Source organism: Psammomys obesus, unplaced genomic scaffold, assembly GCF_907164565.1.
Source record: "Psammomys obesus unplaced genomic scaffold, mPsaObe1.curated_primary_1811, whole genome shotgun sequence".
NCBI lineage: Eukaryota > Metazoa > Chordata > Mammalia > Rodentia > Muridae > Psammomys > Psammomys obesus.
In genome coordinates this window covers 2,680,136-2,697,204 of record NW_026591560.1, presented here as the reverse complement: position 1 = coordinate 2,697,204, position 17,069 = coordinate 2,680,136, and the positions used below count along the sequence as shown (strand labels likewise).

General features: G+C 43.0%; 1 protein-coding gene across 1 annotated transcript; it reads left to right on the top strand.

The window, feature by feature from the left end:
• Positions 1-917: 917 nt before the first annotated feature.
• LOC129679348 (RNA-binding protein 4B) lies at positions 918-10,380 on the top strand. The gene is made up of 4 exons (XM_055610433.1): positions 918-1,041; positions 1,680-2,103; positions 6,837-7,510; positions 10,257-10,380. The coding sequence occupies exons 2-3, from the start codon at positions 1,692-1,694 to the stop codon at positions 7,499-7,501; spliced, it is 1,077 nt and encodes a 358-aa protein (XP_055466408.1). The 5' UTR covers positions 918-1,041; positions 1,680-1,691; the 3' UTR covers positions 7,502-7,510; positions 10,257-10,380.
• Positions 10,381-17,069: the final 6,689 nt, after the last annotated feature.

The following is a 17,069-nucleotide window of genomic DNA, read 5'->3' as shown; positions in this document are numbered from 1 at the left end:
AGGAATTGTTTTGACAACCATCCTGGTGCCTCTACTAGGAGATAAACTCAGTCCATCAATCCGTGTAAACGGCTAGGCTTTGTTGTCCACCTAGCCCGTACTCTGCTGCCACCAGGAGGTGCCCTTGGACCGCAGCTAAAGCCTGGAGTCTGACAACTGCCTGTATCTCAATCAGCTTGGAATGGACGCGGAACCCTTGTCACTCAAAAATCCCAAACCGGGAATCTCTCAGGACTTCTGCAGCACGTACTCCTTGGGAGTGCTCGCCACATTTCAGCAAGCATGCTAGATACACTACAGAGAGGGAAGGTCCAGCCCACGCATATTCATGAATAAACATGGCAAAGTGTAGTTTGGATGGAGAAACTACAGATCTAGTTGAGATCTAACCCGGCTCTATCACAGATCCTCTTTCCGCTCCTCGGCTCGGTCTCGGCTTCTTCCCCAGTGAGCATCGCCACTGCGGGGGGGAAAACTGTTTTAAGAGGATTCATATCCCTTCCCTCTAACGAGGGAGAGACTGGGTTAGGATGCGGCGGGGCCTGGATTTCTGAAGTGCCGCCCCGGGCTAACAGAGGTGGAGGAAACCCCCGTCTAGCGGGCCGGGTGAGACAGCCCTTTGTCATTAGCGCCCCCACCCCCTCCACAGCGTGCCTAATAGCACGATCCATTGTGATGGTTTGAGACGCCCCCTGGGCTTACGGTCTCGCCTTGCTTCCTGAGCCCTTCTGACGCGCGAACCGCGACCCCCTCCCAGGGCAGTGATTGGCTAGCCGGGGCTGGGGGCGGGCTGACCTTCGCTCCGCAGTGCCGTCACCGCATGACCCCGCCCCCGCACGGGGGCGTCCATTTGTGTGCGGCCGCAGGATTGGTCGCCCCGCTCCAGCGAGGGGGGGAGGGGAGGCAGGCAGCGCGCACTCGCGCGTGCGTGAGCTGGCGCGCGAGAAAGCGCCCGGTCGCGCCGAGGCTCGAGCGGCCGTCGCCATTTTGTAGGGTTCTCTCTGACGCGGGACCCGCCGCCACCGCCGGCACCACCCGGAGGTAGGAGAGGATGCTGTGGGTGTGTGGGGAGCCCGGGCATGGGCCTGGCCAGACCTCGGGAGGGCTGGGAAGGCCGAGGTTTGGGGCCACCCATCTTCTGAGGAAGGTCCCGGGAAGACAACGAAAGGAGGCGGGGCCGGATCTCCGGAGGGGGCGGGGCAGGGGTCGGGCCGAGCCTTTGTTGGGATGTAGGCGCGGAGGTTGGGCCGCCGGGGAAGGGGGTCCCAGGTGTGGGAACCAAAGAGGGCTTTCTTGGAGTATGGTGGGAGGTGATACCGCGCTGTGGAGAAGTACACAGATTTCCCTCCAAAATCTTGGGACTAGGGATATTCAGATACTTCATGCCTTCTGCTTGGCTTTTCCATCCCTGTGCTAAGCCGTGAAGCAACTAACCTTGTAGATTAAATGTGCCTGACCTCACGGAGATGTTGTACCTTGTGCGTTTTAACCCCGACCTTCTGTTGGCCTTGTCCCACAGCTTTACTACTTAGGAACAAACTGCTGTTCCTCTCTCAAAAAGCATAATCATTTGAGGGTCGGGAAGGTCCTAATAATTGGGCCATTAAACGAAAATGCTGCAGTACTATTCAGTTTCTCACTTCACACCTGAATTTGCAATCTTGTTTCTTCTCTGCCAGGCTCTTGTCAGGATGGTGAAGCTGTTCATTGGAAATCTGCCCCGGGAGGCCACAGAGCAGGAGATCCGCTCACTCTTCGAGCAGTACGGGAAGGTGCTGGAATGTGACATCATTAAGAACTATGGCTTTGTGCACATAGAGGACAAGACGGCCGCTGAGGATGCCATACGCAACCTGCACCACTACAAGCTGCACGGAGTGAACATCAATGTGGAAGCCAGCAAGAATAAGAGCAAAGCTTCAACCAAGTTACATGTGGGCAACATCAGTCCCACTTGTACCAACCAAGAGCTTCGGGCCAAGTTTGAGGAGTATGGCCCAGTCATCGAATGTGACATCGTGAAAGATTATGCCTTTGTACACATGGAGCGGGCAGAGGATGCAGTGGAGGCCATCAGGGGCCTTGACAACACAGAGTTTCAAGGTGAACTGTTGTGGGGCTTGGGTGGCAGACCTTCGTGTAGTCTAGCGGAAGGCAGAGGCAAGAACATATAAGACCATGGGGTTATGAGAGTGGCTTCCACCATTCTCTTAATTGAAAAGAATAGATTATGTTTACTATTCTTTAAACATTTACTCTTAGGGCAGTAAACATTTCATTATGTTTGCCAGGATTTTTCTACCCAACTTTGTTGGGTCACAAAGTGTGGGTTACTTTCTTCAGTGTTCATTCACTTGAGTGCTGTTAGAATTCTAAGTTGCTAGGTTAGATGAGTTGCTGTTATGAGAAGAATGCCTAGAGGTTTCAACCTAGTTGCTGCTTTGATTGTGACCCAGAAGCCTTTGAGAGTGTTTATATTCTGCTGCTTTGAGTGACGGATGGCAGTGAGGAGAAAGGGTATCTAGAGGAAGCATTGTATAAGATCTTTGGTGGAAAGTCTGGTTGGGAGGATGGTTATCTTTGGGGTGTCCAAGTATGTTTAGTCTGTGGACTACAAGCAAAACCAGGAAACATGTCATAGGTTCTTCTTCTCCACGTAACTGTTACTTAACTCTAACAGGTTAAGAAATTTTTTCTTTAGAAACTCAAGAATGGGAATGATGGTTCTGTTCTTCTGTGGAAATTCCAGTGAGGGCATAATATAGCTTACTGTGTTGCTTATATTGATAATAACTGTGTATGTATGTATTAACATTAATACCACAGGAGCTTATCTGAAAACCCTAGAGTTATGTTAATATAGTAGCTGCTAGCTACATGTAAATTTAATTGAAGTAAATTTTCAAATTGATTTTTCCAGTGGGCATATGTCAAGAACACAGGAGTCATACAAGAAAAAATGTCTACTGTATGAGAAGACATAGATCAGACCCAGTTGCAGGAAGTTCTATTGGTTAGCACAGTTCTACAAGGCTTTTATTGAGAGTGTCAGGTTGGACCACATATTCAGGCTACTTCTGTAGTTCCTAAACCAGCACCTATTTTCCCTAAGTACCATTAATAAACCTAAAAAACAATGAAATCGTGGGGGAAGAGGAAGGTTAATCAGAAAAGTCTAAGTATCAAATAGTGAAGCTTACTCGAGGCTCACCGTCATGTATTCTAGCTGCATCACTGGCCTTTAGGTAGTGAAAGGTGAGGGTAAATGCTGCAGTTAATCCCAATCCTTAACCAGCAGGCTAACAAGTGTACCTGCTGTGCTCTTCCCCACTATAAGATAGTCATCTTTGATGTGCCTCCCACAATGGATGGCAGTGAGGTAATAGTGCATTTTGGCAATAAAAGCAATATATAATGAAAGTTGAGTGCTATTTGCAACCATGATTGTTTCTACTCTGATGTGACAGTTAGCTGGATGGTGGTGATCACACCTTTAATCCCAGTGCTTGGAAGCAAAGGCAGGTGGAGTTCGAGGCCAGCCTGGTCTACAGCGTAGTTCCAAGCAGCCACGGCTACACAGAGAAACCCTGTCTCGAAAAACCAAAACAAAAAAAGTGAGAGTTTTCTAATTTATATTTTTTTCTTTTATTTTGGAACAACACTAGCACACTTTGAAAAATTCCTAATTGTCTTCACTTGATGTGGAAGGTCCTGGTTGAACAGGGGAGAGTAAGGAAAGAGTCAGTCCTTACCCACCTCCTTGATTCTGGGGTCATCCAAGGGCCACATAGTGGCTCTTGGCAAGTGCTATGCCATTAGTATGACCCCATCCCTAAAGAAGGGTGTGCTTAACAGGTGGCAAACAAAATAAAAAGACTTAAAACAGGCACTAACTTTACAGATAAATTATAATATTATATATCTTTTAATTTTTAAAGGTAATGGGAAAATAGGAGTTAGCTTAGAAGGATGAGTATGCGGGGCCTTTTGCTTGTTTTTTGGGGTGCTGAATATTGAACACAGGATCTTAAGCATGTTATGGTCACAGTACCACTGAGTTATACTCTTTGCCCCTTGTATTTGTTTAATAAAAGATATAATTACAAGAGAAACAGATCTGAATAATGCAATGGAGGAATTTTTATCGCTTCCATAGAAAATACAGACAATAAACTGAGTTGAAAAAGAATAATCATTTATTTGGTATCAAGTTCTCTTTCTGCCTCTTCTGCAGAGTGGTGTACTCCTGATTACATATGCAGATATTTTTATAATTAGCTTATTTTTTTTCCAGGTAGCAATATAAAGTTTAGTATTGGATAATTGTTTTTTTTGTTTGTTTGTTGAGCCAGGGTCTTGACGTATACTTCAGGCTGGCCCTCAAACTTACAATAAATCCTTTTGCTTCAGACTTCTCAGTGCTGGGATTGTCTATATAATCCTGTCACATCTTACAGAAAACACAATCTAGATGCCTATTTGGCATTTTGTTCAACTTGAAGTCTTTTTGGTCTAAAAAGTGCTACTCTGAGCATCATTTGAACCTTTACTTCTGTGTGTTAACGGTTGTCTAAAATTAAGTTTCTGTATTGTATAACTTCTAAAAAGGTAGGTTGAGTTTACCTGGGTCTTTCAAGATGTTTCCTCTCCACAGGCAGCAGTTGAATGCAGTTTGAATTGGAAACCATAAAGAAGCTGTTCCCATCCGGGCAGCTGAATTGGGAAGGATGTGTAAGAACTTAGGGGTGTTGTTTCAGCATTAAATCAATGGATCATTATTGTATCACCTACATCTCCAGTCTTCTTTGAACTCTAACCAAGATATAATTTAAGAATTAGGATTAATTTCTCACATTTTAGCATTTTATTAATCTTTTTTGTTACAACTTTCAAGAGAAAATACATTTACTGGGCTGGTTTTCTGGAAAATACTGCCTGATTTCAGTAACTTCAAGTTTTCAGGAAATCTAAGAGTTTGATCTGTTTACAATCAGTAGAATGGTAAAACTTGTCTCTAAAGCTAATAGAGAAGCACTCTTTCAGAACTTTAGAGATAGATTTTAAATTAAAAGCCCAGGTAATCTTTGGAAAGAATCCAAAACAAGGGAGCCACCTAGCATTTATATTACGGGTGCTTCTACCTCTAAGTCAAAAGCAAAAAAAATTACTGGCATCCTTTTCACAACTGCTGAAATAGATTTTGCCACAGAAGTTCGGTAAAGCACTCCCATGCTCTAAATTAAAAGCACAGACAGGGCTGAGACTTAAGGAAAAAGCACTGTGTTTCTCTGAAAAATTGACTCAGCACTCTATATATGAGGTATAAATGGGGACAGAAATGTTCCTGATGAGTACATATATTCTTCATAACTATATGATTGGGAATACTTGTCTCTAAAAACAGTGAGTTAGATGGCTTCATGCTACTTTCAGAGAATACCGTCTCTTGATGGCATCAGTAGTTGTGATGAAGACTGTCTACTAGCAGCTGATGTCAGAGGCTTGAGCTTGTTTTGTCCAGACAAGGTTTCTCTGTGTAGCCCTGGATGTCCTGGAACTCACTTTATAGACCAGGCTGGCCTCAAACTCAGAGGTCCACCTTCCTCTGCCTCCTGAGTGCTGGAATTAAAGATGTGTGCCACTATTGCCTGGCATTTTAAGCATCTTTGATTTTGCTAAAGATGAATTTTGGGTTGGAGATGAGAATCCCTGGATTGGGTGGTATACAAACCCTTGGGCAGAATTTTTCTCTTAGCTATTTCTGAGTGGTCATTTTCCAGAAATATGAATGTAGTTTCTTTTAGTGGGTGTCTGAAAGTCTTTTAGGCCTTGTAGAGAAATTCCTGTGAAGAATTGTAAACTGGGAGGCTGAAGAGATGGCTCAGTGGTAAAGAGCGCCATCTGCTCTTCCAGAGGTCCGGAGTTCAAATCCCACAACCACGTGGTGGCTCCCAACCATCTCTCCTGGGATCTGATGTCCTCTTCTGGTATACAGATAGAGCACTCATAGCTTTAAAATTTTTTTAAACTCAAGAATTGTAAACTTCGTGGTAGGATAAAATGCTGATCATTCTTTTACATGGGAACATGGTCTGTAAAAAGCTAGTGCCGTTTTCATTTTTTTATGTGTGGTGCTCGGGATCAAACCTGGCCTTGCACACAGTAGCCAAGTGCTAAGCCATTGAGAGATGAGGCATGTCCACCCCCAGAAACTATTATTCTAAAAGGCTTTGCTCAAATAGCTATGTTCTTGAGGACCAAATGAGGGTGGGGAAGGGGCTGCAATCTATACAGGCTCTTTTAATTCCCACAGGTACAAATGAAGCCGATTTGGGTGTCCAACAAGGCACCTGCACACATTTCTGGAGGGAACATAGTGGATAAAAGATTGCTGTTGAACTGGGATTGATTGGAGGGCTTATGGAGATGCAGTGTTGGGGGCTGAGCCCAGGAGCGTCATGCATTCTTAGGGGCACATGTTTTTTCTATTGAGCTCAGACCAAACTTAAATTGTGGAAAAGGATGCCTTATAAAACTTACTAACTAAGGTTTTTGTTTGATTACAAAAGCAGTAACAGTCTTAGTAAAAAGTAGCAGTCTTTGCACTCTCTGTATGGGAGAAGGAAACAAGTAGGGTAGAGTCTGGTATGCTACTGGTATAAAAAGGATCTGACTGGTCTCTTAAGGATTTTCTAGCTTCCACCTCTGTTGAAAGTTAATTTTGAAAGGTACTGCTGAATGAAATAGGGTCACATGAGTGTATGTATGTTTTTATGCTCTATTTGGGTGAGGGAGAAGAATGTTAATGAGTAATAATTTTAATCTGTTTCCTTAAGGCAAACGAATGCATGTGCAGTTGTCAACTAGCCGACTTCGGACTGCCCCTGGGATGGGAGACCAGAGTGGTTGCTATCGGTGTGGGAAAGAAGGACACTGGTCCAAAGAGTGCCCAGTAGACCGGACAGGGCGTGTGGCAGACTTCACTGAGCAATACAATGAACAGTATGGAGCAGTGCGCACGCCCTATACTATGGGTTATGGGGAGTCCATGTATTACAACGATGCCTATGGAGCACTTGACTACTATAAGCGCTATCGAGTTCGATCTTATGAAGCTGTGGCGGCAGCAGCTGCAGCTTCCGCATACAATTATGCAGAGCAGACCATGTCTCATCTTCCTCAAGTTCAGAGCTCTACTGTACCCAGTCACCTCAACTCCACTTCTGTTGATCCCTATGACAGACACCTATTGCAGAACTCTGGCTCTGCTGCCACCACAGCTGCGATGGCTGCTGCCGCCTCCTCTTCCTCCTATTATGGAAGGGACAGGAGCCCACTTCGTCGGAATGCAGCTGTGCTCCCTGCGGTTGGAGAGGGCTATGGTTATGGGCCAGAGAGTGAGATGTCTCAGGCTTCAGCAGCAACACGGAATTCTCTGTATGACATGGCCCGGTATGAGCGGGAGCAGTATGTGGACCGAGCACGGTACTCAGCCTTTTAAAAACTGGAGGTGAGAGTGGGGGGAAGTCGTTGAAATTTACACTTAGTTCCCTGTAAGAGACGTTTGCTTCACTGAGGAGCCAGATCATCAAACCAGGACCATACCAAAAAGCACAAATTACATGTTTTCAGTATTTTCTGTAGCTTAGGCCACAGGTTTATTTGGTCTATTTGTTAGTGTGATTCCAATGTGTTACTTCTGAAACAGGAACATGATCAGGTTATTATTTAACCAGTTGTAAACAGTATTTGTTGTGTGTGTGTAAGGGGAAAGAGGCAGGACAGCTAACATACTAGCTCTTCGTTGTGTAAATAGTTTTCTCATCCAGGAAAGAACTAAGGCCTAGAGAGCATCAGTACTTTGCCTATGATCTGGTAAAGCCTATATTCAGACTCAGACCTGACTCTTGAATTCATGCTCTTTTTGGCTTCACAGTGGTGACACATGCCTTTTAACCCCAGCACTTGGGAGGCAGAGTCAGGGGAATCTCTGAGTTCAGGGCAAGCCTGGTCTACAGAGCAAGTTCCATGACAGCCAAAACAAATAATAAAGTCATACTCATTCAGCTACTAAAGTGGTTTGGTGGTTAAGGTGAAGGGTACATTCAAGAGCAAGTAATAGGCAGCACAGTGAGAATTTTAAACTCAAGGGGTTCCAGTTTTGCTTATAAAGCACTTCTTAGAGGAGGAGTACATGCTGGTGCATACCTTTAGTCCCAGTAGCAGGTAGGAGGCAGAAGGATTATGATGAGTTTAGAGGACAACTTAGGCTACACAGCAAATTATAGCAAAGTCCAGGACATATAGTGATACCCTTGTCACAGAAAACAAAACCCACCTATTTCTTGGGTCATCAGCCTCTATCAGAGGAAGCTCTTAGGTGTGGTACCTTTTAAGTCAGATAAAGCCCTAATGTTCTAAGACACTCAGTTCTGAATGTTTTCATGATGTGTTCTATCAAGTTTTGTTTTTTTCTTTCTTTTTTTTTTTTTTTTTTAAATTTTGGAGACAGGGTTTCTCTGTGTAGCTTTGCCTGTCCTGGACTCACTTTGTAGACCAGGCTGGTCTCAAGCTCAGAGATTCGCCTGCCTCTGCCTCTAAGAGTGCTGGGATTACAGGTGTGTACTACCACACCCAGCTATCTATGAACTCCTTTTCCACTGCAGAGCATCTTTTTGATACACTTAAGCCCTAGTTCTTTGTAGCCTGATAGAATTCCTGTTTCTTTCAGATAGTTTTGCTTTTTAAGGGAAGGCTCAAGGAATTGGATAATTTCTGATGTACATAAAATCTTGTAAGTGGTGACAGTGGAAGAATTCGGGATATCCAGAAACAAGGAGCTTTCTTCATTAGAATAGAAAGACATTTAGTTATTTCACGGCTTCTTGCACTGAAATCGAGCATCACTTCGAGTTAAAGCCCCAGGTTCCCATGACAACTTACCCTATTATCATGTTAAGAAAACAATGGCATGTATGTTTTGTTACTTTTATATGCTATATAGTTGTGTCAGTAAGACTTGGGATTTCTTAAAATCATCATTCAGCAATGTGCTCAGCATGTGAGTGAAATTTGCTATTCCTACAGCTGGATCTACTCTGAGATACCCTTGATAGTATTAATCTGTTAGATAACTTTGTTTCTCTCAAGTGTGTTTCAAAGTTAAACATTACATTAGTATATTATAGCCTTTAAGGGTATTGTTAGGACATTATAAAAGTGAATTTTAATTTCAATCAGTAGCTGCTCAACTAACCTCTTTTTAGTGATGACTTTTAAAGAAACTTACCTTCCAGGTGTGAACCTCAAATGGACTGAATAACCCTGAGTTGGTTGCAGTCCCAGGAGCCTGATGTTAATGAGGCTGCCAGGATGAAATACTCCACAACTGTTGGGGATCCAAATTCGGGTCTCACCCTAACAGAACTGATCCAAGAACATCACAGCTTTTGAAGTCGATTGGCACAGATCAAGACCAAGATTTGGCCCTGTGTCTTATTAAGTAGAGGAGCTTGGTGTGAGTTAACTTTTGTTTTCCCCCAGCCATTGGTGTCTGGAGTTCCCATCATCAATGGAGTAATAGACAGTTCTAGCAGTGGTTTCATTTCCTCTTTTGATTTGTCAAGGGATATCTGGTTATTTAGGAAACTACTGCAACTATGGCTCTGAACTGACAGTGTGAAGTAAAGGGTGAATGACCAACTGTTCTTTGACACTCTATTCTTTGTGACTATATTTTTTGAACATTTTCTTTGAAACATTTATGACAGTAAAACTGGGCTGGGCGTGCATGGGTGGTGGATGCCTGTAGTCCCAGTTATTCCTTCAGAACAGAAGTTCATGTTCATTTTGGGCAACATAATTAGATCCCATCTCTTAAAGAAAAGAGAAGGGAGAGAGAAATTAGCCATATCTGATATCTCAGTATCTTTTTTTCTGGACCCTGAAATTAATCTGTAGTTATTGAAATTGTATGCCTGCCTTGAGGCAGAGTGGTAGCCCACAGATAGGAGAAAGCTGAATTTTTACTGCCAGCAGTTTTGCATATAAGTAGATTCTTAGATATAGCTATTAGATATTAGCTATTTTGTGGAATACACATTCAACCCAAAATCTGACTTGATTTTGTTTTGTTCTTTGTGTCGTCTCCCTTTTCCCCTACCCTTGGAATACAGGACGGGACCAGGGCCCTTGTACTCGGAACCAGACTGCTCTCCAGGCATTGTGTAAGCCTCTTGTGTTGTGCTTTCTTTCAGGTAGGATAATTGCGGACTGAACCCTCGGGCTGCGGTCATATATGACAACTTGGTCCTCGCGATCCCCTTTGCCGGGATGTTTCCATTGCTTCATGTTTCAGTAAACAAAGGAATTTGTGACCAACTATGTTTTCTTTCTTAATTTAATTCTTCTAAGTTGACTTTTCTTTCCTCGATGCTAGTTGTCTGTAGCCTTTCACTGTTCCTTACATTCTCAGCCTCTGACAGCCCTAGGTAAGGATTACGCTGGCATCCCTTTTCCTGTACAGTGGAGCCCCTCTTAATCTTACTTTCCCTAGGAGTTGAGCCCTCCCTGCCTTCCTGCAGCATCTCCTATCCCTTTAAAATGACCATGTAGTGGCAAGCAGCCTTTAACTCTTCTGTTAGTTCTGGACATTGAAGCTAGTCTTCTGAAGTTGCTAGGACCATTGGGGTTTTGTTGTTGTTTTGGTTTGATTTTGTTTTGTTTTTCTGTTTTGTCAGACCTGTGATCGTGGTACAGCATTAGCTGAAATTTAGCCTTGTTTCATTCTATTCTTCCCACTTTTTTTTTTTTTGACAAATAAATGTTTCTAACACTTAATCTTTTCCTAATTGAGTGACTATTATTTACCACTAGTGTCTTCTGATTCTTAACTAGTTTTGCTTGAGCTTTTACAAAATTCAAATGAGTGAATGCCTAAAATGTAGGAGGAAAAACTGAGCAGAGCAATAACGTTTCAGAAATAGTTGAGAAAAGTTAGCTAGTCTTGAGGCACTGGACACTTTTAGGTGTAGGTGGTCAGGCTTGTTTCCCCAAATAACCGGAGCTAGTTCACAGCTGAAAGGCTAACTAACCCACCCAGAGAAACCAGGTTACTACTGATAGAAGCCCAACAAGAAATCCTGCATCATGAAAAGGCTGAACTAGAGGAGTTCCTACACCCTGCCAAGTGGACTTAGTGTGCTGGAGCAGCGTAAGGAACGAGCATTTTATGGGCTAGAGGTGGCTCAGTGGTTTTAAGAGCAAGCAGAGAACCCAGTTCAGTTCTCAGCACCCACATAACGGCTTACAAACATCTGTTATATATATATAATTCTATTTCCAGGGGATATGATACTCTATTCTGACCTCATGGGGCATACAGTTGTATGTGTGTGTACCTTCATACATACAGGTAGGCACTCATATACTTACAAGGAAATGATCAAAAAATAAACATTGTTAGATTTTGTTAACACCCTCAATAGGCTTGAAAGCCTCTCTTGCTTTCCCTCCTGCGTATTTTGAGGAAAAACTGTCCCTTATGTAGCTCTGGCTGGCCTGGAACAAGCCATGTGGAACAGACCAGTCTCATACTTGTGTTGATAAGCCAACATCTGCCTCCCAAGTCCCAAGTCTTAGACGTAAGCCTACTCCTGGATGTTTATCCTTTGTTAATTGGGGGGGGAGGGAATAGAGCTGAGAGATGGCTCAGTAACTAAGCACTGACTGCTCTTCCAGAGGGTCCAGGTTCAAATCTTAGCACCTACACTGGTGGCCCATAGCTATCTTTAACTTCCAGGATCTGATGCCCTCTTCTGACCTCCAAGGACAGGTACTGAATATGCATATGGCAAAGCATCCATATACATAAATTTAAAAATCTCAAAAAAGATTTAATATTTCTGCTAGACTTAGGCTAAAATAGTAAAAAGGATCTGTTTGGGCTTGGGGGGGGGGATATGTAGCTAGTTTTTAAGACAGTTTTTATGCCTCACACTGGTCTTGAAGTCATTATGTAGCTGAAGCTTTCCCTGAACAACTACTAATCCTTCCCCTTTAACCTCTCAAGTGCTAGGATGTCAGGTATGCATCACCACACCTGAGTCAGTAAGACAGTTTTGGTGGATCAGAAAAATTTACTTTGAACAGAGAAGCAAATAGGCTGGATCTATGGCATACACCTGTAATTCTGACATTCAAGACAGGATTATCAGGAGCTAGAGGCCACCTGGGCTATGAGCTCCAATCTCAGAAAATCTGAACCATCTCTCCAGCCCCTCTTTTAAAAATTTTTATTATTGTTTGTGTGAATGCGGATGCCTGAGAGCCAGTGGGGGAACACAGGTAGAGATCACAAGAAAGTCAAACTGAGGTCAGTCATCAGGCTTCTACACCAAATACCTATCTCACTGGCTAGTCTAAAAAAATCTATCCAGGGTGTCTAGTTAAACTAACTGGCCAACCAGTTCTAGTATCCTCTTGCCTCCTCTTCCTACTTCCTCAACTCTGAGCCCAGATTTTCAAGAGTCCTAGGGATTTGACCTCTGGTCTTAGGGTTGAGGAACAAGCATTTTAGTTTTTGAGACAGGTCACGTGTAGCATAATCTGGCCTCAGGCTTATTATATAGCCGAAGAGGGCCTTCATCTCCTGATCACCCTGCCTCCTGAGCACTGGAATTCTATGCGTCCACCACTCTATCTAGTTCTATGGAGTCTCGGAGATCAAAGCTGGGGCATCATGTATGGTGCGCAAGCACCCTACCAACTGTCTACATCCCCAATCCAAAATTAATTTTTTGTTTTGAGACATTTCATTTACCTCAGGCTGGCCTCTAACTTGCTATTTAGCTGAAACTGGCTGGCCTTGAACTCCTGATTCTTCTGCTTCTATCTTCCAAGTGTTGGAATTATAAGCCAGGACAAACATTCTGAGAAATTATTTTAACCACACTTCATAAATCTTTGGCTCCTGTATATTGACACCGAATGATGGACTAAATCCTGCTTAAGTTTCACTGTACCCTGTGGCATGAATATTCTGACATATAAAATTTCCCTCTTTTGGGTGCTGGAAATCAAAAACAGAACCTTATACATGGTAAATGTACTTGCCCTGAAGTTATATAACCTGACCCCACCCCATACATTTTACTTTAAAAAAAAAAAAAAAAAAAAGATTTTATGTGAATGGTTTTGCCTGCATGTATGAACCTGGTGTCTGTTGAGGCTAGAAGAGGGCATTGGATTGATCACCTCAAACAGTTTTACAGAGATTTCTACATGGGCGCTGGGAAAAAAAAAAAAATCAAACCTCAAGTCTGCAGAAGTAGCCAGTATTCCAAACAGCTGAGCCACGTCTCCATTCCCTTTCACTTTCTTTTGAGATAGGGTCTTGCTTACTTTGTTATCCAGGCTATCTTCAAACTCTGTCATCCTGCATCATTCTCTCTCATGCTTTGGTTACATGAGTGTACCACCACTTGACTCCACATATTTTATGCTTTACAATTTTTTTGATTTTTTTTTTTGAGTAGAGGCCAGAATGATAATCTACAGAGGTCCATGGCCTACCCCAACTAGCAAAGTACAGCATTCCACAGAAAAGTAGGATGGTCCCTGTTGTCACACAAAAATAATTCAGATAAAACCACTGGGATTTCATTGTGATTGATATGCAAAGCACCAAACAAAGCTAGAAAAGATGTGTAGGATCTTTTTTTAAAGATGGTGGCACATGCCCCTTGTCCCAGGACTCAGGAGGCAGAAAAATCTCTTGAGTTTGAGGCCAAGCCATAACAACAAGGACTACAGAGAGACTCTGTCTCAAGGGGGAAAAAAAAATCACACAGAACAAACAAAAACAACAAAATGTGCAGGTACTGACCTAACTAGTTAGTGGTATTCTATGTTAAGTGCTGACAAACTAACATGGTAGCTTAATGTACCTTGACCCCCACATACCCCAATCATTAGCAGAACATGTATGTAGAAAAGAGCCATTATCAGGTAAGACTTGACAAAACTTGCATTAGACTGTTCAGTCTACAGCCACATGTAACTCTTATGTATTTAAACTGTACTTAGTAGTGCTCAGAAACTCAATTTTTAAAAAATATTTATGTATACAGTGCTGTCTGCATGCAGACCCGCACACCAGAAGAGGGCACCAGATCTCATCATAGATGGCTGTGAGCCACCACGTGGGCACTGGAACTAAGGGCCTCTGGAAGAACAGCCAGTGCGCTTACCCTCTAAGCCACCTCTCCAGCCCCATATATTTTTTTGAAAATTTAATTATTTGTGTATCTGTGTGACTACTATATGCCACGTGGAGACAGGTGCCTGTGGAAGCCAAGAGAGCATTGTTAGCCTGGAGCTGGAGTTCCAGAAGGTTATGAGCCATCACAGGGGTGGTGGGGACCAAGCTCGCATACCCTGGAAAAGTAGCATGCTAAGCCATCTCTCTTGCTCCATGAATTTTAATGAAATTCAAGTGGCTAGTGACTATTATAACTTCAGTAAAATTATATGAAGAATTTTCCCTTTTACCTCACTATAATAAATACTGGGAAAAGATTAAATGTTCAGCTAGTTAGAACTGCCAAAGAATAAACATTATTTCTAACCCCCAGTTCTTACATGTTGTAGGTACAAAATTCCTTTCATTCACCAAGATGAAGTTCCTCAACGTAGACTATTTCAGTCCATGAGACCTCTCACTCTAAATGCTCCTGAACTCCTTTATCTACTGTTTGAATTCCTGATGTATTTCTCTAAAAAATAAACCTTAATTCAGTTGTGAGTACTATGAAGGACCAAATATACTCTAATGTGTAAACACCAGAGGACTATAGAGGGTGGCTGTCCCAAATGGTGGGAGAGACACCCATTAGCCAAAAAGGCAATTCTGAGGCTTGAGCAAAGCTGTGGAGGAAACCAGAAGAGGTAAGTAATGGGAGCCTTAGTGGACTGTGAAGGAATTTCACTTTCATCTTAGAAGATACAGACTTATCATAAACTCATTAATTTTTCTTTAAAGATCACCCACGGAAAAGTGAACAGCACTGCAGATGAGGTTAGTGTGCTCACTGTTCTAAGTCAGTAAAATGGAGGGTTGAAAGAAAAATACTTTATAGATAAGAAACGGTCCTCAGGTAATGATGCATTCAAGTGGCAGTCTGGAGGAAGGTGTTAAATCTCAATCATCAAGCTGGATCTTCTGTTAGACAGTAGCTGCTGTGAGCCAGACCATGTCTTAACTACAATAGCACAGAACACTGTATGACAGAATCACTTGAAGGTGTTAACAGTCAGGTCAGGAATGTAAGTCTGAAATCAAGTTCTAGGGTTATATTATGCTACATTGCTACCACTTAGTTGCACATAGATCGCAAAGCCTGATGAGAAACACACTCATCCTAGCACTTGGGAGGTAAAGGCAAGATGATCAAGAATTTAAAAATCACGTAACCCAGACTGTGTAGTGGAGGATAAATACCTATCCCAAAGAAGTGAGGACCCAAGTTCCATTCCCAGCACACCCGCACTCCAGAAGAGGGCACCAGATCTCATCATAGATGGCTGTGAGCCACTACGTGGGCACTGGAACTAAGGGCTACCACATGGTAGCCATAACTAACTCCAGTCCAAAGGGATCCAATGCCCTCCTGTGATGACCATGGGTACCAAGCAGAGCCACATGCACACATGTAGGCAAAATGCTAACACAATAAAAATCCTAATATTTTAAAGTAGAACAGGCGCGGTGGCATATGCCTCTAATAACAGTGGTGGCAGGTGAATCCCTGTGTGTTCAAGGCCAGCCAGGATACACAATGAGATACAGTCTCAAAAACAAAAACAATAAAAATCCTACACTTCTCAGTTGCCTACAAAGATAGTGTGAGGGATGGTGAGAATTAATGGAAGTTGCTGGTGCAGTTTGGGAGGAGTGAGAAAAAATATCCCAGGCCTTTTGCCTCCGTGATCGTATTCCTCGGCTGTGTGAGGCAGAGCCCACCTAAGCAAGGCCCAGCCAGAGCATACTGTGAGGACAAAAGGAAGTAAATATCACTGCCTGGGAGAAAAGCAGCCAGGTTCCTTGATTCCTTGAAAATTTCTTGGTGCTAGTGGAGGGTTGGGAAAGAGGCACAGAACTGAGGTTCACCTTTGCCTTAGCAAAAAAAAAAAAAAAAAAAAGTCTTTAACAAAGCCTTGCTTCATCTTTTAGGTCTGCCTGAGACAGCCTTTGACCTACTCCTTTCCTCTGATTTCCAGCCACACAGTGAAGACAGGCACAGAAAAGTATGCAATGCACTTACTACAAGGAACTTTTCCCAAGGAAAGAAGAGGTTGGTTGTCTGCAAAATGGTCCCCCAAAAGGGAAACAGTCTGCCTACGACTGGTTCATAGCTTATTAGAAATTGACTCACATAGGATCCTCAGGGAATTCCTTGTCCTTGGAAATTTGGGAGAGGGAAGGGGAAAAGTACACACACACCCCAGGGAAAAGTTACCAGTTTGTCAAAAGAATCTGTGCCAGGGTTGCTTTCTTGAAAGTGTGGCTATGCCAAGGGAACTGAAGTGTAGGAAATAGAATCAGCTCCAAGAATTCACAGGATGAACAAAAGATTGGCAAGGTAAATTCTAGAGAGTGCTTTCAGTTTGCTGGACCTTTAAGGATCTAGACCAAATATAAACCATTCATTCATCATCATCCCTGCTGATCCATAAGAGCAAATGATTATAGTCAGCTCTCCGAGTAATTAAGGGAACTGAAGTTTAGAAAGGCTCGATTTACTGTTCCATATAAAGGAAAAGTTCTGGGACTGGAGAGATGGCTCAGTGGTTAAGAGCACTATCTGCTCTTCCAAAGGACCCGGGTTCAATTCCCAGCACCAACGTGGCGGCTCACAACTGTTTGTAACTCTAATTCCAAGAGATTTGAAACCCTCCCACCAATGCACATAAAATTAAAAAAAAAAAAAAAATTAACAAATTATTTTTTTAAAAAAAGGGAAAAGTCCCTACCCCAATTCCTGGTATTTGTTTACTATAAAAAACCAAAG